The sequence below is a fragment of the Phoxinus phoxinus genome (genome assembly GCF_949152265.1).
Source record: "Phoxinus phoxinus genome assembly, chromosome: 12".
NCBI lineage: Eukaryota > Metazoa > Chordata > Actinopteri > Cypriniformes > Leuciscidae > Phoxinus > Phoxinus phoxinus.
Window position 1 is genome coordinate 25,439,773 of NC_136887.1, and position 27,538 is coordinate 25,467,310.

Consider the following 27,538-nt stretch of genomic DNA (forward strand, 5'->3'; position numbering starts at 1 on the left):
TATAGTGATGCCATGTTGTCAAGTATATTGTTATATATAAACTAAAAATGTACTATTATATTAACTATTAACTATTATAATAATAAACATTATTATTATTATTATACACATACGGTTTGATTTGTGTGTGTATGTAAAGTATGCTGACAGTTCAGTAAGGAAATAGGCCAAAGGCACTAAAGACAGATTAACATTCATTCAGTGAAGTAAATAGGCTTACTGTCAAGTGGACTGACAGCTCTTCGCTCAGATGCTCAGTGAGAGTAAAAAAAAAAAAAGGTTCACTCCGAGTTTAGAAACTGCTGTTTAATCTATTTTCTTTCACTGATTTCCTAAACTATAAGCCATTGTAATAGAGGTCTGTAGTTAGAGAAAAGCTGTTCAAATTCACAGCCTATGATGGCGCAATTGTCATTTCAAAGTCTTTTCTGAGCCTTTTTGTCCTGAAGTCTCAGTGGGGCCGTGTCACTAACAGGTCTGATAACAGTGGTTGAGAGGTGTAAATGTCAGAAAAGCTGTGTACACAGAGCCCCTGGCAGAGCTCAACTCACGGGGGCTCTCTGCCCCTCTTTTTCTTCCTCTTTCTCGCTCCTTTCACCCCTCCCGTCACGCTCCCGACTCTTTTGTCATCTTATCTGCTGTCCGACTCTCTTCCCGCTCCTGCGTAACAGACAGCACACCTGGGATTTGCGGCCTCCCTGCTCTCACATTCCTGTCCTGCTCCGCTTATCGTTTTTTCGGCGCCTTGTCGCTTCAGACGCTTAGGCAGGGGCCCCCAAGGCCCCTCAGAGAACTGCCAGGGGTCCGATGAGCCTCCACCACGTCTCACTGTCACCTCAGACATCAGACATCTGGCAGTGCCACACACACACACACAAGCACACAGCAGAGATCTTCAAAACATTCCCTACAGAGAAGCATTTTGAAGTGAGAACAGACACTGAACACCTTGACAAACCAGCACCGAAGACGCTCTCTTTTCTCTCTCTCTCTCTCTCTTTGGAGAAGAACAAAAGTTGCCCTTATAGATGTCATCAGTCAGGAAGAACAAATGGAGCGCTGACCTGTCAGAGGAGATGAGGTGTGTGCTGGAGGAAGGAAAAGAGGGGTGAGATGAAGGGAGGAAAGGCGTGAGGGAGGTGAGAGAAAAGAGTCTGACAGGGGCTGTGGCTGTTAGCATATTTATGAGGACAGATTTTCTGTTCGACTTCAATCTATCTGTCAGCGGTGGCCTCTGCTTAGAGCGTCACCCAACACCCACCCTCACATTATCATTTGAGGCCCACCTTCTCACATTTTGCATGCTAAACAAATAAGATCCTGTTAGAAGAACCTATTTATATTTAGCAAAGCTTAAAAAAGTTAACTGAACATCTTTGAGTGACTTTAGAAGTTGGTCCAAAGCACGTCTCTTGGAAATGTATGACTTGTTTGGGGAATTGTAAGTCATTTATTTTATTTCTTTAATTATTCTTATTATAGCCCAGTGATTTCTGTATTTAGGTCCCTCGGTCAGCTCTACCGTTCCGATATTAAAGCCTGCGGTTTGTGAAAGAGATTAATTTGAGTGGAGGTCAAACATAATGGAGTCAATTTTAGGGAAAATGAGATATGATCACATTGCTTTTGTCCTTTGTTTCGTGCTGCATTAAGTTTAGTTCTGTGCGACTGGCTTTAAATTGAACTTTGCTGGAATATATATATATATATATATATATATATATATAGCATGTTCTTCGCTTTGCAAATGAAATGTCTTTGTTCACATTTCCCTCCGTTTTTGTACAAAACTGTTTTTGAGCTCAGACGTCAATGTTAATAAAAACTTAAATAGCATTTGTTTTGAACAGATAAATTGCACTAAATGCTCATTTGAGTGGTTGCATCCATGTGTGCAAAAATAGACTTTAAGATGTACTGAGCTACAAAATAAAACCAGACAGCTGAGCCTGGTCTGCTATGACATATTTCATTGGAAAAGAATGTTTTGTGTAGTTTTTGATTTTTAAAGGAATGTGGCTTAATTATCAAACTGTCTGCTTGTGTTAGTTCAGCTAAAGTTGTCTTAAAATAAAACACGGGAGTCTAAGATGTAAGTATACATTTTTCAGTTTATTTGTCACCTCCTGGTATTAAGGTGTTTGTGTGCATATGTGTGTAAATATCAGTATCAGTGCGTGTGTTTGCTTTGCATTGTGTACACCTTTTGTATTTGGCCTCAAATTTCCAAACGGATCTATTTGGCTACAGTAATACACAACTGCCATGTATTCAAATCTAGAATATTACGCCCCTCTTTATTTATAGACATGATTCTCGATATCCAAAAGTGAAAAAATGGATGAAAAGTTTAGAGATAAGGCCTTCTGTCATGTTAAGAACCCCTGTAAAGTGGATTAGCAATGCTAACTGCTCCCTTGAGGAGCCTTACACACTACACTTGAAAAAACGGCGCAAATGAAGACTGCACTTTCAGAAAAAGTATATATAGATAGATTTATAGATATAGATTTATATTTATTTTGAAGTTTAAAAGCGTACAGTTAAGACTTCTCACACGTGATATAACCTACGTATTGTCTGAGAGAGTAAGATTTAGGCCACTGCTGTCCCGCTCACAACGTTAAACACTTAACCCTGACGGAAAGAAAATCCCTCTGTGGAATCCGTTGCTTCTTTTTTTCTTTTTTTTTTGACAAAGAGTTGGAATAGATTTAGGGAAAACACCTGATCACACACACAGCCGCACACAGAATATAAAAACAGTCATGTCTAAAAGAACAATATTGCATTTGTAATGCACAAATGAATTTCCTGTACAATTGGCTTTTCAGTGGTGTGTGTGTACATAAACAACTAAAGGGCTCAGTGAATATATCTCCATTTTTGTCGTTTTCGTTGGTGGTTCTCATCATCGTTCACAATGTGGTATTTTTGTTTTCTTTTTTTTTACGATGAACAGTAGTGCTGTAAACAGGCACACGCAGAAGCCAAGAGGAATAATCATCCCCTTGTTTCTCTCCTTGTCTTCCTATCCTCCATGTATTTTGACGGTTTAGTTTTGTCCTCCGCTCAGTCCTGCTGAGAAGCGCGTTATGTCCAGCCGCTCGGCCTTGCATCTAGCTCTGCGAGTCTGACTCTTTCATCAAGTTTTTTGAGGTCTCGGAGGCTCCGGAAGCCTTCGGGAACGCACGATCATCTGACGCCTCTGGAAATAGAGTCTGAAAACTTGATGCTCTTCGCATTTCCATCAGTTTCACTGATTGTGCAAAATCACGCCGTCTCTGGTATGTCCACTCGGAAAGAGCTAGCATATCCTTTTCCGCGCTAAAAAGGGGAAAAGAAAGAACGCTTATTAAAGATGATTTTTGGACAGCAGTTTTTTGTGTTGTGCTAAGCTATTAAAAGACCATTGTTTGATGCATACAGAAGCAGAGCTTTGATGAGGAACTATAAGCCTACAATCATAAACCATTTCCTCAAAGTTAAACGCACCACCCACACAGCCTCGGAGCGCTCTTTCTGAGACAGATGTCTGAAGGTTTCAACACAACAAGAGCAGTCAATAATATCTCAATCAATCCCACTACCACCTTCATCCCCTCTAAAACAACAAACAGTGGTAGGCAGCCTAAACCTTATAAACTCCGGCCTTTTGAGAGCGTCTGTTTCAAGCTGTTGATGTATGGCATGACTAGTCAAACGTTGCCTCAATAAACATACTGCCTGTGTACAAAACAATAGGGAGTTTCTGCCTTCCTTTTATCTCTGTTTTTTACAAGTTCATTTTAGGCATTGTGAATCTCTGGTGGGTCTTTGCCTATGGTCAGATATCTGAGAATGTTTTATTGTTTGATCTAACAACTTATCACATTAAAATCCCACAACTAGACATCAGTACGGCGGCAGAGAGAGCTCAATGCGCTGCAAATAGAAAAAAACACCAGCAAATGAAGGCAACATCTTCATCAGTTTCACAACGCATTTGCTGCAAATACTCACAACGCTACCAAATACATATAATTATTAGTTATTATTTTTATTGAGATGATCATTTGCATGTTTTCTTCAGTTGCACCGTGTTGAGCTCTTTCGGCCACCACAAGGGCTTCTGTAATTCCCTGCATTTACAAATACTTTGCAGTTTCATGCAATTTCTTGTTTCAAAGCATGTGCAATGTTGAAATAATTAATTTAGCAGGGTTGTGAACCATTCTGAATTTGAATTAGAAATTAAAGTACAATGGCATTCAGATGCTTGAATACCACAGTCATTTTTAAAAAGAAAAACAAAGTTGGTCACGACAAACTTTAAACTTTGGCTTAACCTGTTTTAAAATTTTTGTAAGTTTAGGGATAGATAAACAACTTCATGTAGCGTGTGGCTAATTCAAATAATTAAAAGGGAATTAATTATTCAAATCAGATTTTGTTTTTTCACAACCCTGGTAAAAAATTGTAATGTAAGCAAATGTATGAAGAAAAAGCTAATCAGACACTCTTATAAATAAAGGTTCTTCAAAGCTTATAGTATTTAATTAATAGTTTTTTTTTATTTTTTTCACTTCATAGGGGTTTTGCTATTTGGTTCTCTGTAGATTAAAACGGTTTGTGGTGCTACATTAGAGGTTCTTAAGATCAGCATATTGATTCCTCCGTTTAAGATGTGCGGCCCTCCTGGGGCCTTTAAAGCACCACTAGATGTTTTTTCTAAAGAACTAAAAGATAAAAAAAATCTTTGAGGAAGTTAAAAAGACTTTCTTATGTTTTCTCCTACACTCTTTCCTTCTATCGGATCCTTTATTTGTAAGAGTGTGCACCAGGAACCAGATGAAGAGCAGATGATGGATGAGCAGATGTTCATGGGTGAAGGAGAGCAGAAGTGTGAGGGCTAAGAGTTCTAAGAGGAGAATTCAGCAGCACTTCACGCTAGAGGCCTTGAATTTGGAAAGTTTTTTAGGTCAGATCAAGAGAGAGGAAAGCGCTCTCTCTTTGAGATACTCACACAGACAGGCGGCTTTGTAAGGCATGCGCGAGTTACACAGAAGTGCATCGAACTCTTTCCTCTCTAGCGTGGAAGCATTGAGGTGGTGTTGATGGTGTTGATGTTGGTGTTGGTGCATCTGGTTGGGGTGGTGTGGCGTCTCTTTGCCAAAGGTTGAGAATGACTGATCACCCGCCAACGTCTCGCCCTCAAATACCTCAGAGTCGGGCACAGAGTCCATGCCCGGCACGTGCAGGTTGCTGCGGTAATCGGCACCCTGTCGTGCCTCGGTGGGCACGAAACTTGGCATCCAGCAGCGATCTGAGTGGCCGAGGGCTTTGCACTCCTCTGTGCAGTTGGAAAACAGGTCTGCTCCTATGAGAGAGAACAGAGAGATTGGTTAGCTTGTGCTTAATTGTCCATGTGGGTGGATGGGAGAGAGAATATGCTCCCAATTGCACTGGAAGGATGTAAGTGCAAGACAAACAAACATAAATAAATACAATAAACCATGCGTATGCAATGCATCTACGCTATAACGTGCCCTCAATATCTCCTCTCGTAGATAAAAGAGCAGACCGTCGAATTCTGCAATAATTCAACCAATCAGAAGTTATCCAGCATCTTTTTTTAGACTTAATCAAGCATTATAAATATGTAAATCCAGTTGAAATGTAATGCATGTCATTCACTTTGAAAACATTAAAAGCTGTATGCATGAAATGTCTTTGGCACTTAACGTGCTAATCATGAAAAGATTGCATGGCGCTTTTTTTTCACCCCTTTTTGTGACTTTTAAATTACAAATTACCCTGATCAAAGCACGTGTGGAGAACATACACACAGCGAGTGGATGAAGTCAATGCTGTAATCTCCTCTTGAGGTCTCTCTTCCACTTCTCTCTTTCTATTTGACATCAAAGGTAAACTCTCCGAGACACCAAGCTTGCAGATAAACCCAATCCTCTGTTCTCTTTCCTTCTCTTCCGCCCAGCTACAAGATGAAGGGATATATTATAAAGGTTATAACCCTCTTTACTCTTTTGTCTCGTCTCAATTAAAAGAACAAAAAGATTGAGTGACACTATAAGACATTACGTCACCTTAAAAGAAAATTAAAAAAGCAATTCTTCAATACGTGCAAAAAAGGCTTCGGAATGTACAGTAAAATATTTTAAAATAAACGATATTATTGATATAAAAATATTTATATATCTAAACAATTTTATTGAATTGCTTTAACTAAATAAATATATCGTGAAATAGCATTTCCTGCATCATTTTCCAGGCCTTAAAAGCCAAGCTCCGCCCCCAATATTAGGCCCACCACATCTCTCCCAGAGATTTACCATGAGCCTCTTTGAAAAGGTATTTTGATTATCAGCACATAATTCAAGCACCCCGCTGCTAATATCCAATGGCAAACGACCTCGCGAATCACAAAGCCAAGCGAAAGCTAGCGCTACAAGAGTGTTACAGCTAAATCCAGCGTGAGGGACAAGATCCTGTTAGTTTGTGCGTGACAGTTGCATGATGCCTTTTACCCCCGCCGTCACCCCAGACGGTGTAAGCCGTGCCGTTTTGACTGCGTGCATCTGAGAAGAAGGGAGAGGTGAGCATTTTGAAATCCCCTTTCGGCTCCTGTGTCTAAAAACCCCATGTCTAAAACAGTCAGTAATTACAGCTGGAGGATTAATGAAGTGCCATTTTCAAAGAAGCGCTAAGCGGAGATGTTGAAGGTATGGAGCAGAGTCAGTGGTGTGGGGTGGGGGGATGTTCTTATGGCTAATCCTCAGACTAGCCCTTCAGACAGAAGACAGGTCAGCATACACAGACTTTGGGTTTCTGCTTTAAAAGAGGATTAGAGTCCTTTGGAGCTACATGCAAACAACCTACTTAGGCCTGGGCTTGGTAAGACTCTCCTAATTACAAACCAAAGCATAGGACCGACCGCCTTACTAGGCAACAAGTAGTTTAGACACTAAACATATCTGGAAGCTATCAATGACAACATTCAGAGGTCTCATTTTTATAAGAGAGTGTGAACAAAGGTTCTTTGTGTATATATCTGACATACAAAGAAGGTGAGAGTGAGAGAAAGAGAGAGAGAGTTTGATATTTAGAGAGTCTGCGATAAGACACTTCCTCATTGTGTAATCGCAGGGAGACATCTTGATATTTCCTGACATTTTCTGAAATTAATTGCTCTCTGTACTCATCCAGTGTCCTTTTTTTCAGCGGGAAAAAATGGAAAAGTAATTATATTGTTGACTTGTGGTTCAATATTGCAAGAAAGAGTCAAGTCTGATGATAATGCAATGCTTTATATTCTCTGGTTGAAAAATACATGCTATTTTTATACCTGGTAATAATTTCTGTTTCAAGTAATGCAATGATAGATACAAATTTGAACAGGGGCCAGAACGATCTGGAATGTGTCCACATCGACCACATTCAGATTTTAAGGGAAAATGTTAATAAGTAAATCGTCACCTACAAACAATTACAAGGGTTTTAATCTGTTCTACACTAAACTATTTTATATTCATCCTCAAAATATTTTATATTTAATAAATTGTCTATTTAGCTTTAAAAAGAACACACACTACCATTCAAGTTTGGGGTTAGTGAGATTTTGAAATGTTTTAATGTTGAAATATTATTACGAGAATAAAGAATTTCAGCATGCCTACAGCAGTCTTCAGTGTCACATGATCCATCAGAAATAATTTGAATATGCTGATTTTGGAGCTTAAGAAACATTTCTTATTATTATTAATGCTGAAAAGATACTCACCCTAAACTTTTCAATGGTAGAGTATTTTTGGGCGAAATGTTGCACCATTTTTATTTTGTTTTTTGCGCTTTATAAAATTGCAATAAGACCTTGTCAGTTACACAAAGACAATAGATAGTGATGTTATGTATTATCTCAAAATCTGATCAAATCACCCAAAGGTAGATTTTAATACAATAATTAAACCGGGTCTCTATGCTAATAAAGACCAAAAGAGCAACACAAACATTTCCCCCCAAAAAGAAAACCCTCAAAACATGTATTTTTGTGTTAAATTTGTTTGGAAGTTGTCAGAAACTCTACATCACTTTTTTTTCTGATGTTCTACAAAGTGAGAGAAAGAGAGAGAGAAAGACTTGCAGATTAAAGAAGATATACGACAATGGACTGTAAACGAAATTATCTATTGAAAAATCTCCCCTCTCTATCTGCTCTGCTGCTTTCTGAGCAGAAGCCTTGCAAAGCATTAGATCCGATAATAACCTTCATTTGCTAATCAGGCTGGAAATAAATTACTGATCAGTGAGCTGTTTCTGAATTCTGAAAATGACCTGCAGCCCAAATGAGGGATTCTGTAGCAACGTGGCAGATCCTCAGGATAAAAGAAATTAAACTGGAATGAAATGATTCAGGTGTGTCATTGCATCAGAGAAGCTCTAAAGTGTTCCACATTACAGATGCATCTTTATGCATTAGAGAGATTTTAAGCGATGCTTATCTCTGCCTTTTTTAAATTTAGTAGCGATGACTGAATCGGGATGCGTCTAGGTTGTGACACACTAGGCGTTTGGATGACTAAAATTTCCTGTTTCAAAAAGCCCATAAAACAGCAGCTGGTTAAGAAACAAAATGTCTGAAATAGATTTGAAAGGATGAAGGCCGTTTCCACCCAATTCTCATTAAAATGAACAATGCACACTCCTGAACGCTCTCCAAGTCTGCATACCAAGCGGCGCTTTCAATTATCTTAATTAAAGAAGATAGTATGGAGCAAAACAATTAATTTTTAGTAGAGACAACATGCTCGCAAATGGGGAAAAATACACAACAGATTTTTTTTTTTTTTTTACTTTATAGAGCTGTATCTTAAAAGGCAGGAGTTTTTTTTGATGGTCTACGACAACAAAGGCAGATGGGCTAGCTGACCTTGCATGGAAAACAAGTCTTGATTTTAATCTAATGTTTAACTGAGCAAAAATAGGCTAAATGAGAGCTGAAGCAGTCCAGCCACAGCATATGGTGCTCTGGAATAACAGCAGAGGACATATGCTCAACCAAAGAGAAATTAATGATAATAAGATGCAACTTTTGGTTGTATTCATTTGTGTCCGACTATGTCATAATTACATTATACACTCAACTTCACAATGCACTTTAAGCAAGGTGTCATTTAGCAACAAAGCCCCATTTTCCAATGCAGCCGAATCTCACACATGTGGTCTTATGAAGGTGTGAACAATAGTGTTCTCCGTCAGTGGAATGTGTGGAGAGGGATTATGGTGGAAGGGTGAGGGGGGTGAAGAGGAGTTTGGGGGGTCGCACATAGTCAATGAATCGCTTGTTTGTTTGCTGCTCAACCTATTTGGTCCCATTCCCACAGAGTCGATGACAGACTCCCTGGACTGATCTAAATTCCATCATGTCTTTAGAGACGTGGGTGAAAGGGTAGATAGTACAACTGAAGTAAATACTTATTATCAGGGACTATCCATAAACAATTGGATTATATTGTCCTCTACGGCTGTTGTGTCGCATGCTCACGCATCCATACTCAGAGGCTCGGTGGCCTAAAATATTTCTCCCTGGATTCGAACAGCCTCGACATGCCTTGATCAGGGTTTTTGTTCTGATTGTTTGGATGAAAAACTATTTCAAATATTCCATCTTTCAACCAGTATGTCTATCGCAAGTGTTTAATCAAAAACTGTAAAGCCGCATCTCTACACGCTCAGCCTGAAAAGCATCTCTTTTTAATCAATAACAAAACGAGAGAAATATGAGAAATTGACTTATATAAACGTACCAGAGGAATGTCCACGATGCATGGCGTCATGGTCACTGTCTCCCTGCTCACTGTCTCCATGACCGCTGTCTTTTGAGCTCACGATATCTGCCTCCTGAAATGCAGAGCTGAGGGAGGAGAGAAGGTTTGAGTTGACCGCTATGCCACACGACTCTTATATAACCACAATTTTACTGCTTAGCCTTGAAATAGTTTCAGTCTGTCACAAATGCTCAGTTCAAATGTTCATAGACTTCTCATATTTATTTACTTCTATCATGTTCATTTAAAAAAAAAAGAAAGTCATTCCATAAAGTGGGGGGGAATAAGTTTTTAGGTCTGTGAAGGTAAGTGCTTACCTGTTAACACGTCTTGGTCTGTCCACCAAATAACTGAGTTCTGCTCTCTGGTGTTTTGTCTGCAAGAGAGGGATCGATTTGAAATAGGCCCAACAACATTGCATAATAGTAATTACATTGTTTAAAAATAAAAATAAAATATTATAAATACATAAATGACTATAATGATAATAATACAGGTCAGAATTCAAGCTTTGCTCACTGGGGGCATTGCAGGGACTTTATGGGCAGTCAAGATCATTAGGCTCTGCTGCTATTCAGCAGAATTCAACTATAGACGGATCTTTGTTCTTGTGAGGCTCTGCAACACCGTGACTGGCATATCTAATGCCCTATAACCCGGAGAGCTTTTCACAAACATGCAAATCTATCAGTTCAGTGACTCACTATGTTTACACTAACACACACAGTATAGGCCACACAGAAGATATAATAATAATATTAATAATAATAACAATAATAAAGTAGAACAGATTCATATTGTTAGTGTCAGTCTGCAAGCAACCAGTTATCAACCTGTTTGTTTTCAGAGTTCACTATCCTGAAGAGGAAGATTGTTTTGTTTTTAGTTGTTTTAATTCACTGAATGTGTATTTATTTTGAAATATAAGATAATTAAAATGTAAAATAGCAGACAATTTTAAAATTATGACTATTGACACAGCCCCACAATGAAGTATTTGAATATATATTTAGATAAAATGTAGCCTAAATCGGAAGAATAAAGCTAGATTTGCTTGAGTGCCATTGATACAAAATCAAACCAAAAAAATAAAACGAAATTACTTAGTACTTTTTAGTTTTATTTTAAATCGTGTAATTATAATATGGGTATGTTTTATAAGTGCTCGTACCTCACTGGAGAGCAGGCTGCCGTTGGATATGATGTCCGGCTGCTGTTGGTCCGTATAGCCGGTCACAAGAGCTCCGCACGGGTTGTGGTCGGTGTCGTTGCTGCGCGACGGGCTGCAGGCCTTCAGGAACATGAGATCCGTTTTGGCCGATTCCGGAGTCAGACAGACCTGATAGCAGTAGTTCTGACTTTGATGTAGCGAGCCGAAGCTCCCTGACTCCTCCACTGGCACCTGCGCGGCGCTCGCCACGCTCACGTTTGCTGTGTTGGTGCTCTGAACCAGCATGATGTCGGACTTGCTCAGTTTCTTCTTTTTCCGGGCAGCCCGGGCCTGTCGACCGCAGCAGCCACCTGACCCGCACGACCCGCAGCCCACCAGGCAGCAGCAGTCGCTGGCCAGGCAGGTGCTGTAGATGTTCAGCTTTTTCTCCTTCTGACAGCGCACGGCCAGCACAATCATAGCCAGGAGGAAGATGAAGGAAACGGAGCCGAGCGCGATGATGAGGATGAGCGTCAAGTCCAGAGACGCGTCTTTGGCCTTGGCAGTACCGCGTTCTCCACTGTGGCCTTCCACGAGACTGTCCACGAGTGTAACCTGCACCGCTGCGCTGCATGACATGGGAGGCTGACCGTGATCCCTTACCTCAATCAGCAGCTCATACAGCTGTTGCGGGTCTCGTTTGACTGACACCCGGCGGGCCGTGCGCAACTCGCCAGTGCGCCAGTCCATTCGGAACATCCCATTCTCGTTACCTCTCTGTATACTGTAGGACAAGCGCGCGTTCTCTCCATCATCGGCATCCATGGCGACAATGCGCGTAACTAGGTAGCCTGGCTCGGCAGAGCGTGGCAAAGGCTCCCGCGCAGTGCCATTTTTTCCAAGAGGCGCAATCACAGACGGCGCGTTATCGTTCTGATCTACTATAATGACGTTCACCGTGGCGTTGGACCAAAGTTCGGGGCTGCCTGAGTCCCTCGCTTGAACTATAAAGCTGAAGTCTTTCAGTTGCTCATAATCAAATGATCTTAGGGCGTACAAATACCCATTCTCCGAGTTGATTGACACATACGTGACCACAGACATTCCCTGGATTTCACACTCCACTATGGAGTAAGTTATATAAGCATTCTGTCCGACATCAGGGTCTACTGCACTGACAGCGTAGATGTAAGCACCGGGGACGTTGTTTTCAGTCACATACACATCATAAATGGGCTGCGTAAAGGTGGGCGCGTTGTCGTTCTCGTCAGACACGTGCACTTTGATTGATTTGCTGGTCGCCAGAGATGGAATCCCTTTATCTCTCGCAACCACAGTGACCGTGTATGCCTCTACAGTCTCTCGGTTGAGAGGACCGTCGGTCACAATAGTGTAATAATTTCTAAAAGAGGTTTTGAGTTTAAAAGGAACATCTCCGAGAATCTCCACATGCGTCTGACCGTTGTCTTCAGAGTCTTTATCGGTGACGCTGAGCAGAGCAATGACGGTGCCCGTGGCTGCGTTCTCGCTCACCGACTCTGTGACGGTGCTGAAGATGATCTCTGGAGCGTTGTCGTTCACGTCCGCTACTTTGACCAAAACTTTACAGTGCGCGGGCACAGCATTAGGACCCATGTCTTTCGCTTGAACGTAAATCTGATACAGACCGCTCTCCTCAAAGTCCACCTCACCTCTGACCTCTATACGGCCCGTTCGGGCATCGATATCGAACAGTTCCTTGACCCTGCTTGAAATGTGGTTGCTGAACGAGTAAATGACTTCTCCGTTCGGGCCCTCGTCTGAGTCGGTCGCGTTCAGCTGGATGACGAGCGTGCCCACGGGCACGTTCTCGGCCAGGTTAACCGAGTACACCGGCTGATCAAACACGGGTACGTTGTCGTTGGAGTCGAGCACCCTGACCACAAGCAGTGCTGTACCTGTCCGAGGAGGCTGGCCACCGTCTACGGCCGTGAGGACATAACGGTGCATCGCCTGTTGTTCCCGATCAAGAGGCTTCTCCAAAACCAGCTCTGCGAATTTGTTGCCATCAGTCTGTGTTTGCACGTCTAGGTAGAAATAGTTGTTATTGGTGATGTCGTAAGTGCGCAATGCGTTACTACCAACATCCGGATCAAAAGCGCTCTCCAAAGGGAAGCGCGTACCCGGGGTCGCGCTCTCGGATATTTCCACGGTGATGTCCGTCTCCGGAAAGCTCGGCGGGTTGTCGTTGATGTCCACCACCTCTATCTCCACGCGAAAGAGCTCGAGTGGGTTCTCCAGGAACACCTCCAGGTGAAGCAAACAGTTGGCGCTCTGCTTACAGATGCGCTCCCGGTCGATTTTCTCGTTCACGAAAAGCACTCCGTTTTCCAAGTTTACTTCCAGGTACGGCGTCCGCGAGCTGGGCACCACCTGAAAGCGGCGGGATGAAAGTTTTGTAAGGTCCAGTCCCAAATCCTCAGCTATATTCCCCACAAACGTGCCATGCTCCGCTTCCTCGGGCACAGAGTAACGTATCTGCGAAACCACCCCATCCGCGAGACACAGCAGGAGCAAAAACACAAACATTTCCACTCAGGAAAGGACACTTGGAATATTTTATCTCCGTGGAGCACACAGCAAAACCATCACCCTCTTCTCCAAGGTAAGGCGCGCAGGCGTGCGTAAGGCTTTGGTTGTATGGTAATATTTAGTTTTTCCTTAAAAAGGGCTGTCAGCCAAAAACCATGCTGTCTGCGTTCTGCTTTACACAGGACCGATTTCCCAAGGCGATTTCCTCCACGAACAAGCTTTAGAGTCGCAGCAGATGTCTGGCACAAGTGAACATTAAAACATTAAACTGACACTGATATAAATAGATATCAGCTGGCGTGTATAAAGCACAATATCATAATCCACAGAATTAATGCAACAAATGCATTTTATATTAGAGCTACAGTCTCTGATATCTGAACGGTCCCAGTATATCTGATGCGCTCCTGCGGGGTCCGCTGGCACAGTACTGAAGCATCAGCGCTTAGCTGTTCGGTTTTCCCGCAGCACCCTCCCATCGCCAACCAATGGGAGCACCCGGCACCAGCAGAGCTGAAACTTTATTGGCTGTGTCCTACATCAGTCAAGCCTCCTGGTGGCTGATAAACACGCCCCTGGTCAGAGCTGCGGGATTTCTGGTCATAAGGATTGAATGGCTGATGAGTTCGTAAGAGAATGAGTCAGAGAGATGAGTAAGGTGTGATCAATTTGTGGGGGAAAAAATGAATCTCAGAACGGGATTATTTATAACGTTATTATGTATAGGCCTATATGTGTAAATGGTGTAATATACACCGTGACATTTGTACATTATTTGTCTAAATCACATTTTTGACTTGTGTATACGTGAAAAAAAAAAGTAAAACCAACATTTTTCAAAAGGGAAACCAACATTTGTGCATTTCATTTCATATCAAGTGCTTCATTTAAGCCTATTGCATTTCTCTCGTTTTAAACGGACAGTTTTCCCCCCCACTAAAATATTTTATATATATTACAATTACTTTTGTATTCTTTTTATAGGAATAAAATGCATTTAATGTTTCGATTGCACACATATACCAGGCAGATTCTCTACTACATCTTACAATGTGTTGTCTTTGGAGCTTTCTCAGGTTTGGTTCCCAAGCGCGAGACACATGCGCCTCCTAGCTGCCAAAAAGAATCTGTTGCGCTGCTGTCAGTCACGCGCATGGGATTCCTCGTGGCAGCTGCACATAAATAAGAAATCTGTGAATATGTCCAGCACTTGTATTTCATCCCTGTAATTAAATAAGATGCAACTGTGCTCGCTGGATTAAGTAATTAACCCGTTTAGACCCAGTGTCCATTCTAATGGACATCACTTTTCTCTGCTGCCTTTTGTCATTTGGTGCAAAGCGAATCTTAAAGGATTAGATTATACTGCTAAAACAATCAACGAGTCTTATATCATTGCATTTCGATTCAAGTTAAATACATGTAATTTTGTTTAATGGGTAGTGAGTCACAGTAAGCAAAAGAGCTATGCTGTTAAATGTGATCTCAGTAAATAAATCATATGAGTTGGTCAAATATTCGCCAACATCGAGTTAGAATATCTCTATCTTCAGACAATGTTGGGCAGAAATTATTAAATGCATATTTTGTGTTTAACACCGTTTGCTTGTTCGAAATAGGCTATTGGCATTCCAACTGTCTGTTTGAAAACATGTCAATAGTTGTGGGTTGTGAGTGACACATCAAACCAATACGTAGCCTATAGACGTTGTCAATTGTAATGACAATTGCAAATAAACATTACAACATTATTATAACTGGTTATCATGTTTGACTGCGTTTAGAGTTGAAGTAAAGCACGGTCATTTTTCTCTCTCTCCATGGAATAACCTATAATTCGTTTCTGAATGGGGTGGAGTATAGTCCTCCAATCCCTTATGCTTCAAATAATAACTTTAGTGCCTTATATCAAACTGTTGGTCTATACCTGCTCCCCGTCTCCCAGCAACCAAATGTCACGGTTTTCATCTGAGTGGAATAATGCAGGATCCACGGTGGCAAACACAAGGAACAGTCGGAGCGCCCCCTAGCGCATCACAGAGGCACTACATCCGAATGGTATATAAGCCATAAAGGACTGATGGCTGAGTTTAGTGTCCCCTCAAGAAAGGAACATTTGAAGGAGCGTCTGAAACAGTGCTGTGCCAGAAAGAATCTTAACACCAGTGGAGTGTAAACATGAATAGCTTCCAAAAAGAGATTTTCTAAATCAAGTTTTGGCGAGCCACTGGCGCACTCACTCGACTTTATGCTTTAATTCCCACAAGGGTGCCGGAAGGATTGAATAGATTTGAGTTTTCATGAATATTTCAAGATTTATGGACAAACAGTGATTTGAATATGAGAATCAGATTATCTCCCCTCCTGTATTATAATGTGAGCATACCTCAACAGCATGAGGAGAGCTGCCATTATGACTGGCACCCAGACACTCTCTCTCTCTTTCTCTTTTTGTCACTCCTGCAAAGCTGATTTACGAAAATGTGACGTTTTGAGATTCAGAATAAGTAATTTATTCCATTACCTGTGTGAAAATGCACAATTAAAGACGTGTAGAGAAAATATTAACATGTGGTGGTTCTTTCTCTGTGGGATCACCCCCAAATTTGCCAAACACATACTCGATTTCTGGCAAAGTAATTCATTAAACTGCGCTAATACGGCTTGTTTACGTACAATCATCATCTGTTGAAAAAGTTGTGAAGTATACTGCCGTGCTGCCAGTTTCCCAGCATGCACTGCAGGCAACCTGACCTGAGTTTAGGTTTAAAACATTTTTCCATGTTAAAATTGGCATGAAATTGAAGTATTTTCTTCTCTGTGATGTATATCTTAATTAAACTAATTTTAAAACAAGAAAAAAAAAATGTAGGACAGGACTTGATTTTGTCCATCAGTTGATCGGATCATAGTTTGCTGTGATCTCATGAGTGACAGCTTGAGAAGGTTGACAGAAGAGAAAAGATGTCGCTGCAAGAGGGAGGGGAAGTTATTTTGATCAAAGATTATGATGGCACGAATACATTTTATTTATTTATTCGGATTTCATTGTGACTTCTGTGGCTGTGATTGTTTCCAGGAGTGTTGATACAGAAACCACTCCAATGTTTAGCAGTGTTGTGAAATCATCCTTGTGTAATTTTATACAAGTTTAAAGCTTGTTTTGATCAGTTAGTATGCATTTTTGGATTGAGTTTTTACAGTTCAGGATGCCATATTTAGATCTGCCATGGTAAGTCTGGAAAACAGCGGGTATCAGATTCTCTCATTAGGTGCGTGATGGACAAGGAACAGTGACAGAGCCTTTAAACCAAATCATCTTCTGAGTTCTAACTAAGTTTCACCATGTCAGAATCTTGAATCTGGAGCATCAGAGGAAAATAGCCTCAGTTCCCCAATCCTGCTTCCCTTTCCCCCCAAAGAAAATAGACAGAAAACAAAAGAAAATTGAGTTTTCGGAGATAACAAAAGATGTCTGTTCTCACATCTTAATATCTGATGGCCATATGTGGCGTCGGTCTGTCGATCAGCCCTGCATGCGGTTATGTGTGCGTCTGGACGTCTGGCTGCTTTCATAGAAACTCTCTGGTGTGTCTCTGGCCCGGAAGACCTTTTCATCTGCAGCCTACACATGGATATGTGTGTGTGTGTGTGTGTGTGTGCAGGTCTGACACTGCAGTGACAGGATGAGATGGGACAGAGAGTGCTGGTTGACAGGAGGATTGTTTTCACTCCAAAAGCCTTATTAAAAATGTAGCTGTCCCTCAGAGACTTGGTGAGGGCGTGTGTGTGCCTCTGCTCTTGGTCAGTCATGAGGAAAATGTAATGTGGTATTTGGTATTTGAGTTGTGTTAGAGGGTTTTGTGAAGTATTCTCCTTTGTGGGTTGAGTTTCACGTGAAACTTCCAACCCAGATATCTGCATGTCAGCGTATAGCTATGACCCAAATAAGTCAAGAGTTTGCTGTCACAAAAGATCCTGTAATAATTCAATATCAACAAAGGTCAACACTTCTATCTCACTTCTAAGTAATGTCCTGAGTTCGGAGAGTTTAGTTGTTAGCAACAGTTGCTGTGGTCAAATTTATGGAAGTCCCGTGTTTAATGCAGCTTCATTCATAACCAACGTACAGTTCAAAAATTGTCAAAATAATGAAATAAAACGGTTAATTGTGACATAAAGTTTAACATAACAAAGTAAAGTCACAATAATTAGAAATAAAGATGCAACTGTGAGATATAAAAGAAGAAATAAAATAAATTATCTAGCTGGCTACATTTGAAACATTTAGCTGATCATTTTGTTTATTGTTGTGAAGTTGCTTTGAAACAATCTGTGTTGTTAAAAGTGCTAAATTAATAATTGTGGCTTGAATTGCGCAATTGTTTTATCTTTAGGTCATTGTATTCACTAATATGTATATGTTTTAGGAACATTAATGAGAAATATACTTCCAGTTCAATACAATCCCCAGAACCCAAATGTTTTTTTTGGGGGGAAATAGTTTTGGATACTCAATAAAAATCTTCTCATAAACTCTATAAATGTGTGTGGAGATCTTTGAAAGTGGCACATTTAACCTCCTTATTGCTTTGATCATACACTCACAACTGCACACAACAACATTCTCCAGCTATTGATCATTCCAGTGCCATGGTGATCAATACGAAACATCTATCAGAAATATAAGGATGATAACAAACCTACATTCTAGGTCTCCTCTTTGACATGCAAATTACATCCAGTGCCAAAATGCAACACCCACACATGTGTGCACACACACACACACAAGCAGGTTGTGATGAGAAACATGATCCACGCAGGATCAAAAGGGATGCGTACAGCAGGATGAATAAATGGAAATGTGTGCTGATTTCATGTAGGTCAAGAAGTCTTTCCACAAACACACACACACACAAACACACTCACAATCCATTAAGATGCTCAAAGCAAAACACTTCAGTAATACACAGCCATACCAGTATGATTACCTGTAATACAGTTTTGCCCTTTCCGTCACATACAGGTAGCATTAATATAAATACATCAGCATGCTCTCCGTCAGCATTCAGTGTGTGTTTCTTTGAGAGATTACTTGCATTAAAGGTGCCAAACTTTAAGTATTTTGTGAGGGATCAGTTTCTGTGACACGTTGATGCCGCAGCTGTCAGGTTTCTGTAATTGACTGATCATTCTTTCATTTTTTCAAGTATTTATTAATAGAGCAACAAGACATGCCAAAAAGAGAAGCAGATAGGGTTTGCCAATGTCAGCAGTGGAAAATAAGGGGCACCTTCCTTTTTTATGCGTTTTCTGTTTTCTAAACTTTCTTTCTTCTGTGAAAAAAAAAAAAAAACTTCTTCTGCTGTGGGTTGCAGCCAGAAACATTTTGCTCATGCTTGATTTGTGCACACGCAACGTTCAAGAGTCTGAACATTATTCAAGGTCCGTTCTTTGCTCAGAAGTAATAAGTTGTAAATACTTTTGCAGTGATACAGTGCCCTCCACTAATATTGGCACCCTTGGTAAATATGAGCAAAGGCGGCTGTAAAAGTAAATCTGCATGGTTTATACTTTTGATCTTTTTTTCAAAACATTCACAAAAATCCTAACCTTTCATTGAAGTAAAACAATTGAAAGTGGTGGGGAATCTCACATTATGAAATAAAAATGTTTTTCTCTAGTTCACATTGGCCACAATTATGGGCACTAAATTATTGCAACATGCTTTTCCCATGATAACAGCTCCGAGTCTTCTCCTATAATGCCTGATGAGTTTGGAGAACAAGAGACAATTCCTTCATACTAAATCTCTCCAGATCCTTCAGATTCCCAGGTCCATGTTGGCGCTTCTTCTCTTCAGTTCACTCCACTCATGTTCCATAGGATTCAGGTCAGGTGACTGGGGTGGCCATGGCAGCATTTTGTGCCTCGGTGACACATTTTAGTGTGTTTGCTGCCAAAAGCTCTTTTTTTAGTTTCATCTGACCATAGAACCAGGTCCCTATTGAAGGTCCAATCGTGTGACGTGTCTGACAACTGACTATGCTGGAGTATGTTTTTGGAACCCAAAAGTTTTTCTTGAAACCTTACAAAACAACTTGTGGTGAAGGGTGTTGTTTGATTAAAAAACTGAAGGCTTTCTGACCCCAAGACTCAAATAACCTCTGCAATTCTCCATCTGTGATGCTTGGAGAGTTTTTGGACACTCAAATTCTCCTCCTCATCGTGCATTAGGATGATATAGACACATGTCCTCTTCCATGAAGATTTGTAGCATCTTTAGATGATCGGAACGTCTTAATCATTGCCCTGATTGTGGAAATTGGTATTTCCAATGCTTTAGCTATTTTCTTACGGCCACTTCCTATTTTGTGAAATGGATGCTTTAGCATAAGTTCTGCCGGGAAGACTTAATTGTTACGTCACTGTACCTTTATCTATCCAATCACATTCCAATACGTGTGGTTTAAAAGATTGGTCACTTACTCATGTCTGAGTTCGCAGATGCTGACGCTCCAATTCACCACCATCCTCCCCACCACCTCCAAGTCGAATCCTCCCCTCCACCTCCAAGTCGAATCCTCCCGTCCATCCTCCCCACCACCACCAGGATGGTCCCTTCCATAACTCACAGGGGGTCGGCTGCGCCCCTGCCTTGATCTTCAGGCAGGATATGCAGAGTCCGGACCCTCAGATTGCGAGCTACGGACGGGGCCTACGCCAAATAACTTTGTTAAAGTTGTTAATAAATGGATAATTGTCACCGTATTTACTCTCCCGAGTCTTTCTGGTAGAACTATATATTATTTGATTTTATTCATTGTGATGGATGATTGAAGGAATTTGGCCTTTGTGTTTCCTCATTTTTATACTCTTGTGGAACAAGTCATGGCAGGACAATTTCCTGCTCCTAGTCACCCTGGTGTGCTAAATAATATTCATATACATGAATTGGAATATACTTGAGAGATATTTTACTCTGAAGAATTGCTAGGGGTGCCAATAATTGTGGCCAACATGCATTGGAGAAAAAAATGTAGTTCATAATGTGAGTTTCCCCCCACTTTCAATTGTTTTACTTCAATGAAAGGTTTGAATTTTATGAATTTTTTGAATGAAAGATCAAAAAGATAAACAATGCAGATTTATTTTCACAGCTGTCTTTGCTCATATTTACTATAGATCTGGCTGTGTGAATTCTTTTTTAAATGTAATTTATCTGCAATCACTTTGATTCTGACTTACTGGAGCACATCTGCTTTAAAAATAAACACATTTTAATTTCAAGTTAATGCGTCACACACACATTATAAATTACAGTTATCAATTTAGCTTCTACTTAGGGAAATTCAAGAATCAAGACTGTAAATAAATGTCAAGATAAACAGAATCACAGTTCCGTTTGTAAGTTATTCGTATTTTATCTTAGCAACAAATGCAGTGAACACTAAAGAAACTGATTGAAAGTGAACTTATTGTCTTTATATGCACTATTTACATATAAACAAGACATTCTGATCTGAAGAGTGCAAACAAAAGTGCAAAAGCCAACAGATGAAAGTTAGCTAGTGGTAGCTGCCCTCCCTCGGTCTTCCTTGATCTTTGCCACTCATAGCACTCATGGTGTTTCACATCCCTTTTTCGTGATTCTAATCTGAAAAATGGATCAAAAAAATAATGTGGCGTTCACAACCGGTCCCTGGTCCCCAGCACGCAATAATATGTGCACTTTGTCCCTTATAGATTATTAATTCATAAAGCAATTATGTTCCCTTAAATACAGGATGATTCTGTATTATATGGGAAAGTTGGCAACCCTACAGGCAGAAAAAGATGCAAATGTGATTAATTTTATTTGGAGAAGGTCTGAGACACAATGAGAGCATCTGATGAAAGTAAAAGACTAAGTTCATTTGACTATATGGAAGCCAGATGAACTGTCCTGTAACATGATCTATGGCAGTTAGTATAACAAACTCACACAATCCAGTGAGAGGTGAAAACTGTGCCACCTACTCACCTAAACAGAATTTGCATACGACTCCCTGCTTCCTTCCAGTCTGTGTCCTTGTGCGCACTCGTGAGATGGTAGACGCAGAAAAATATATGGATCCTGTGGGGTGTCCAATCTAACCACAAACGGAGCACATTTCAAACTCAATTAGCCATATAACACCCTCTTTAGAGGAATCGGAGCAGAGAGATCTTGCTCTGATTATCAGCATAAAGGCTAAAGCACTCAAATCTTATAGACCAAAAAAGGCTAACATATCCACCCTATGAGAGGAGCAGGTAGGATCTATTTCTCCAGCCCCCAGATATAAACACTCGAATCAGCAAAGAAAGCAGCAATGAATCACCTTAATGTGTGGTCAATTACGTAACTTATAAGCCTGCGATAGGACTGCTATCCACCCACTTTCGACACCCCATGAGGCCCATTTTAAGCTTATACATTTTAATACGTATGGAGTGCTCTAATGTAATTCACATATCATTGAACCCCAGTGGACTACAACAGTCTCATCTTTTAAGTAAAATTGCATTTTTAATTTCAATTCCTCTGTTCATAAAGTCTGTACCCTCGTGCATTATTAGAACGGTTATGTGGCTTGTTCTTATTTCATGGCTTTACAGAATACTTGGTCAGTCACAGCTTAATTGACCATTCGCAAGGAGGTTGATTGACAGGCAATCTAACCAATCATAATCCGCCATCCGCTAAATCCGCCATTTTTGTCCGACAAAGCAGTCAGGAGAGTTAGTAGATTAACATGGGAGGATTTGAACTTGAAAAACGGAGTGTCCTGACGTCTTTCCGCGGTTAAAACAACATTCCTTCTTATGTTCATTCATGTTTATTTGATGCTATAAATGAACTAGAAGGAAGAGATGATCGGTTCACGAGCAGTTTTAACTGAGGCTCAGCGATCTGTCAGACACATTAAAGAGCCACAAAACGGTATTTATTGTTTGCATTCCTTTAAAAAATGATCAAATATGAAAGTTGAGACTTTGTTTTTATATTAAAAGTAAACTGGTCTGTGTCTGTCAGTGCGTTGTCAGTGTCCTCTCTGCTCCGAATGTATTTTTCACTGTGTGAGAACATGATGTGTGGCGTGAGAGCGGTAGCTTGTCGGACATAGCAACAGTAACTAAAGGGGGTGGGTCTTTGCGAACGGTCAATTGACCAGTGCAACATGCCGGTGATACTTTAATGTCACTTTACGGACTTAAGTCAAACTCAACTTAACTGTAAGCTATTGGCTGTTTTAAAAATGTTCTTTAATTATTTTTGACCTCAGTTCCAAAAAGTTATAAAGGACAGCCTAAGCAATGATTCTTCAAAACTGCCCTGTTGCTATAGCTAACTTTACAACAACAGCATATCGTTGTTCTGTGAAACATAGCAAAACCAATGTTATTCACGTATGGAGCAGAAACAACGCAACATCATTATCTGTTCCCAGGCCTCCCTGCTAAGTTCTCTCCAGCACCGGAAAGCTTTTCTAAAATTAACGCGGGTGTTGCCTGATCATACCCATTCTTTTTCCAGTGATATTCCTCTGACCTTATCTCTTTTGAAATGTCTCTCAGCAATCTCTCTTTCTACAGTCTTTCTTCAAATCTCCATCTTGCTCACCCTCTCTCCTCCCCTATCATGAGTGTATATGGCGCTCGGTCCGATCCACTTTCAGCAGCGTTTCTCAGAAATCGCTTACTGCACCTTTAAGAGGATCATGTGACACTGTAATGACTTCTAAAAATTCAGCTTTGCAATCACATGAAGAAATGACATTGAAAAAAAAAAAATTTGAAACAGTTTTTTTTTTTTATTGTAATTATATTTCACAATATCACCGCACTTTTGATCGAATAGGCTTAAATACAGCCTGGGTGAGCATAAGAGACTTCTTTCAAAAACAAAAACAAACAAAATCTTTATTTACTGCTTGTAACCATAATATCATCTAAAAAAAATGTTTTGCTTGAAAGTGGGTGTCTGATATAATATTGTTGAAATGTTTGTTTTGTTAAACCAGATGTTTTGTATTTCATCAACTGTGCAACCTTCAACCTTGGTCATTCTTTTTCTGTTATACTAGTATATATTATTATGCTCCCATCATATATTTTATGTTTTAATTGTGAAAGTATTTTTAAAGGTATTTCTCTGTAGATGTCTCTGGAGCTCCAGTGGTTTTTAAATGATGGTTGGGTCCAGGTGGAGCCCAAGTAAAACTGCTTGCTGGTTCTGCACCAGTTACACCTCCACACTTGTTCACACACACATCTGTCAACACACCTGGGATAGCAGCCCTGTGAGACATTACGCTATTGTTTTCGGATGCAGAAGTCCAGTACTGTTTATTGACCATGAGACATCTATGGCAGCAGGCAGTCTGTAAGGACCTCTTATGAACAGAAACCATTATTTGGCAGGTCTTTTATTCCAGAGCCTTTTATAAAAATCACTCAAAGTTTCTAAGAATCTCACATTCATCTTTGAGGCAGTTTGTATGGCAGGTGGACAACAAAAAGCAAATGAAAAAGCAAGGAACCGCGGGCAGGCTTGACACTGGCTGGCACCGAGTCGTTTGTGATGTCTCTGTTCACTTTTTCACTTCGACATATGCAGTCGCTTCAGCAGGGCAGCTTGTGAGTAAGATCAAAATTATAGTGGTGTTTTTCACAGCCAAATTGCGACAGGGGTGAATGAAGACAAAAAAGGGAGAAGGGAAGATTGTATAGCAGCTGTTACAGGGCACGGGATGCTGCTGGATGAATCCTTTTATCTGCCAGTCGCACATTCCCATGTAGACCCGAAATACTCTCTGTGTCATTTGTCATCCAAAGCAGCCATTAGATGAGTTTGCATTTGGTGTGTTTTGAGGGCAGGAGCGAGGTGCAGATTGTTTTGGCTAATTGAGTTATCTCTCTCTCTCTCTCTCTCTCTCTCTCTCTCTCTCTCTCTCTCTCTCTCTCTCTCTCTCTCTCTCATGGAGTGGGTGTGCGTGAGTGGATGCGTGTGAGAGCGTTTTCTAATTGTGGTATATTTTGGTTTTTTCCTTTCTTTCTTTATCTTTCTATATACTTTTTTGTCTTTTTCTTTCCTTTTCCTTTTCTTTTCTTTTCTTTTCTTTTTCTTTTTTTTGGGTAAGGTTAAGATAGTTTAGGGATTGGTTCCCGTGCGGGCTTTTCGGCGTCCGCATGGCGGGGGGAACGAGCGCGGTTTCCCTCCGGAATGGGTTTAGGTGTGTACCGGAGCCGACCGCTTCGATTGAGGACGTGTTGATCGTAGTTGGTGATCAGGTTGGTCACGAAAACATAAATTCAGCCTCGCGCATGAATAAAGCTGTTGTTGTTTTTTTGAAGACAGAACAACTTGTTAATCAAATAATTGAAAATGGCCTTTGGGTGAAGGGGATGTTTGTGCCGGCAACTCCGTTGTATGCACCGGCTACAAAAGTCATAGTTTCAAACGTACCTCCGTTTATTAAAAATGAAGCGATCGTCAAAGAGTTGTCTCGTTTTGGGAAACTAGTTAGTCCAGTCAAGATGGTACCTTTAGGATGTAAAAACCCAGCTTTAAAACATGTACTGTCTTTCAGACGACAAGTTCATATGCTTTTAAATTCTCAGGAAAAAACTCTAGATGTGTCGTTTAGAGTAAATGATGGAGATAGTTCCTATGTGTTATATGCAAGCACTGAAAGCTTACGATGCTTTGAGTGTGGTGATATCGGCCACAAAAGATTCTCGTGTCCGCATAAAAAGAGACCAGAGGAGACTCGGGTTGAGAATGAAGCTACAATGGAGAGTCAGGTTGATCCGAGTCAAGCTACATTGGAGAGTCGGGGTGACCAAAATCGGGAACCAGAGAAAGTTTCAGAGGACCATGTGGATACAGGTGAAGAAAATGAGGTGAGTGCAAATTCTAGTAGATTGGCTGGTGTTTTGCAAGAAGAGCAGCCTTGTTGTAGCAGCGATATAGCCTTTAAGGTGGTGACTGTTGAAGATGTGGTTTCTGGAGAGATATCAATGAGTCAGGATGACGGATTAAATTATGAGGATTGTTGTTCTGATATATCTGATTGTCCGAAAGTAGGAGATGATTTGTATACAGTGGAACAGATTAATGAGTTTCTGGATGAAACAAAAGGAAAAAAGGTAGATGTTGCTGAGTATTTCCCGGATGCTGATAAGTTTGTTGCTTCAGTTGTGTCGGCGCGGAAAACGTATAATTTTTCTGTGTTATCACAACAGAAACGTTTTCGTTTGAAAAAACATATAGCTACGGTAAGGCAAAGGAAAAGAGTGGGAAAGGAAATAGAGGGAAGTTTTAAATAAACGTAATGGCTGTTTCTCTGTCTCCCTTGTTTACTTTTCTTTTCTGTTTTTCCCTTCTTTTCTGTCTCATGGAGCCTTTGCGAGTAGCGTCTTTAAACGTAAATGGCCTTAGAGATAGAAGAAAACAAGCTTTGCTTTTAGAATGCCTAAAACTTAAAAATATTGGAGTGACTTTCCTTCAAGAGACACATAGCGATAAAAATAATGAAGTAGAATTGGGCCTATGGTGGGAAGGAAAATATATTCTTAGTCATGGCTCTAATGTAAGTTCGGGTGTAGCTATATGTTTTAGTCCAAGCCTTAAATTTAACATTTTATCTGAACACGAGATAGAGCCAGGTCGTATACTGGCTGTAAAAGCTAAAGTAAATACTCACAATGTAATCTTTGTGAATATTTATGCAAATAATAAAGGATCTGAGAGAAGTGTTCTCTTTAAGAAAATAGCAGAGTTTTTAAATACATTAAAACAAAATGATATTGTGATTATGGGAGGCGATTTTAATTGTACTTTAGATTTTAATATGGATAGAAATAATGAGGAAACGCACCATCAGTCTTCATCTGTTTTGGCAAATATTATTAAGAAGTTCGAGTTAAATGATATATGGAGAACTGAAAACCCTTCTTTAAAACAGTATACTTGGGTAAAGGTTTCAGAAGGAACGGTTCATGCTGCAAGATTAGATAGGTTTTATATTTCAAATAACTCAAGGAATAGAGTCTGTAATGCTAATATTATTCCTAATATTATTTCAGATCATAAAATGATTACAATAGATTGTGTATTGTCAAAACAACATAAAGTGGGTTCATACTGGCATTTCAATAAGAAGCTGTTACAAGATGTTGTTTTTTGTGCTAATTTTAAGTTGTTTTGGCAGACATGGCAGATGGAAAAAAATGATTTTAGAGATATTATACAGTGGTGGGAAGTTGGAAAAACCCAAGTTAAAGTTTTTTGCCAACAATATACTTGTTATTCCTCAAAAATAATGGAAAATACAATTAAAGAACTCGAAAATGAGATTCTTGAAATTGAAAACAAAATGTTGGAAAGACATGAAAATCAATTACAAAATGTTATATATGAAAAAAAACTGCAGTTAGAAAACATTTTACACGGGAAAGTAAAAGGAGCTCTTATTAGAGCTCGTTTTTCTCATATTAAAGATATTGACGGACCAACATCGTTCTTTTTTAATTTAGAGCGAAAAGTGTGTCAAGAGAAGCAAATGTTGTGTTTAAGGAATGATAGTGGCGATTTATTTTATGACCCATCTGAAATGAGCAATTTCGTAGTAGATTTTTATTCTAAACTGTATGATATGGAAATGACAGATTTGGATAGTAAAACTGAACTTTTTGATTTAATCCCAAAACTTACACCAGAGCATAAAGAAGATTTAGATAGTATTTTAAGCTTTCAAGAAGTAACCAAAGCTGTGCAAGAATTATCGATTGGAAAATCCCCTGGATTAGATGGCCTTCCCTCTGAATTCTTTAAACAGTTTTGGGGAATCATTGGGAAAGATTACTATGAAGTGATTTTATGTTCAATGAAAACTGGATTTTTACCTACTAGTTGCAGAAGAGCAATTCTTTCTCTGCTACCAAAAAAAGGTGATCTTACTTTGCT

General features: G+C 40.1%; 1 protein-coding gene across 2 annotated transcripts; it reads right to left on the reverse strand.

The window, feature by feature from the left end:
• Positions 1-2,100: 2,100 nt before the first annotated feature.
• On the reverse strand, positions 2,101-13,990 carry pcdh10b (protocadherin 10b). 2 transcript variants are annotated; one of them, XM_079631330.1, is made up of 5 exons: positions 10,996-13,990; positions 10,142-10,200; positions 9,804-9,910; positions 5,202-5,359; positions 2,101-3,327 (listed from the first exon to the last, which is right to left on the reverse strand). In XM_079631330.1, the coding sequence occupies exons 1-5, from the start codon at positions 13,540-13,542 to the stop codon at positions 3,274-3,276; spliced, it is 2,925 nt and encodes a 974-aa protein (XP_079487456.1). In that variant the 5' UTR covers positions 13,543-13,990; the 3' UTR covers positions 2,101-3,273. The 2 variants fall into 2 exon arrangements, with proteins under 2 accessions (XP_079487456.1, XP_079487455.1); XM_079631329.1 differs by having other exon boundaries at positions 5,006-5,359; positions 10,996-13,977.
• Positions 13,991-27,538: the final 13,548 nt, after the last annotated feature.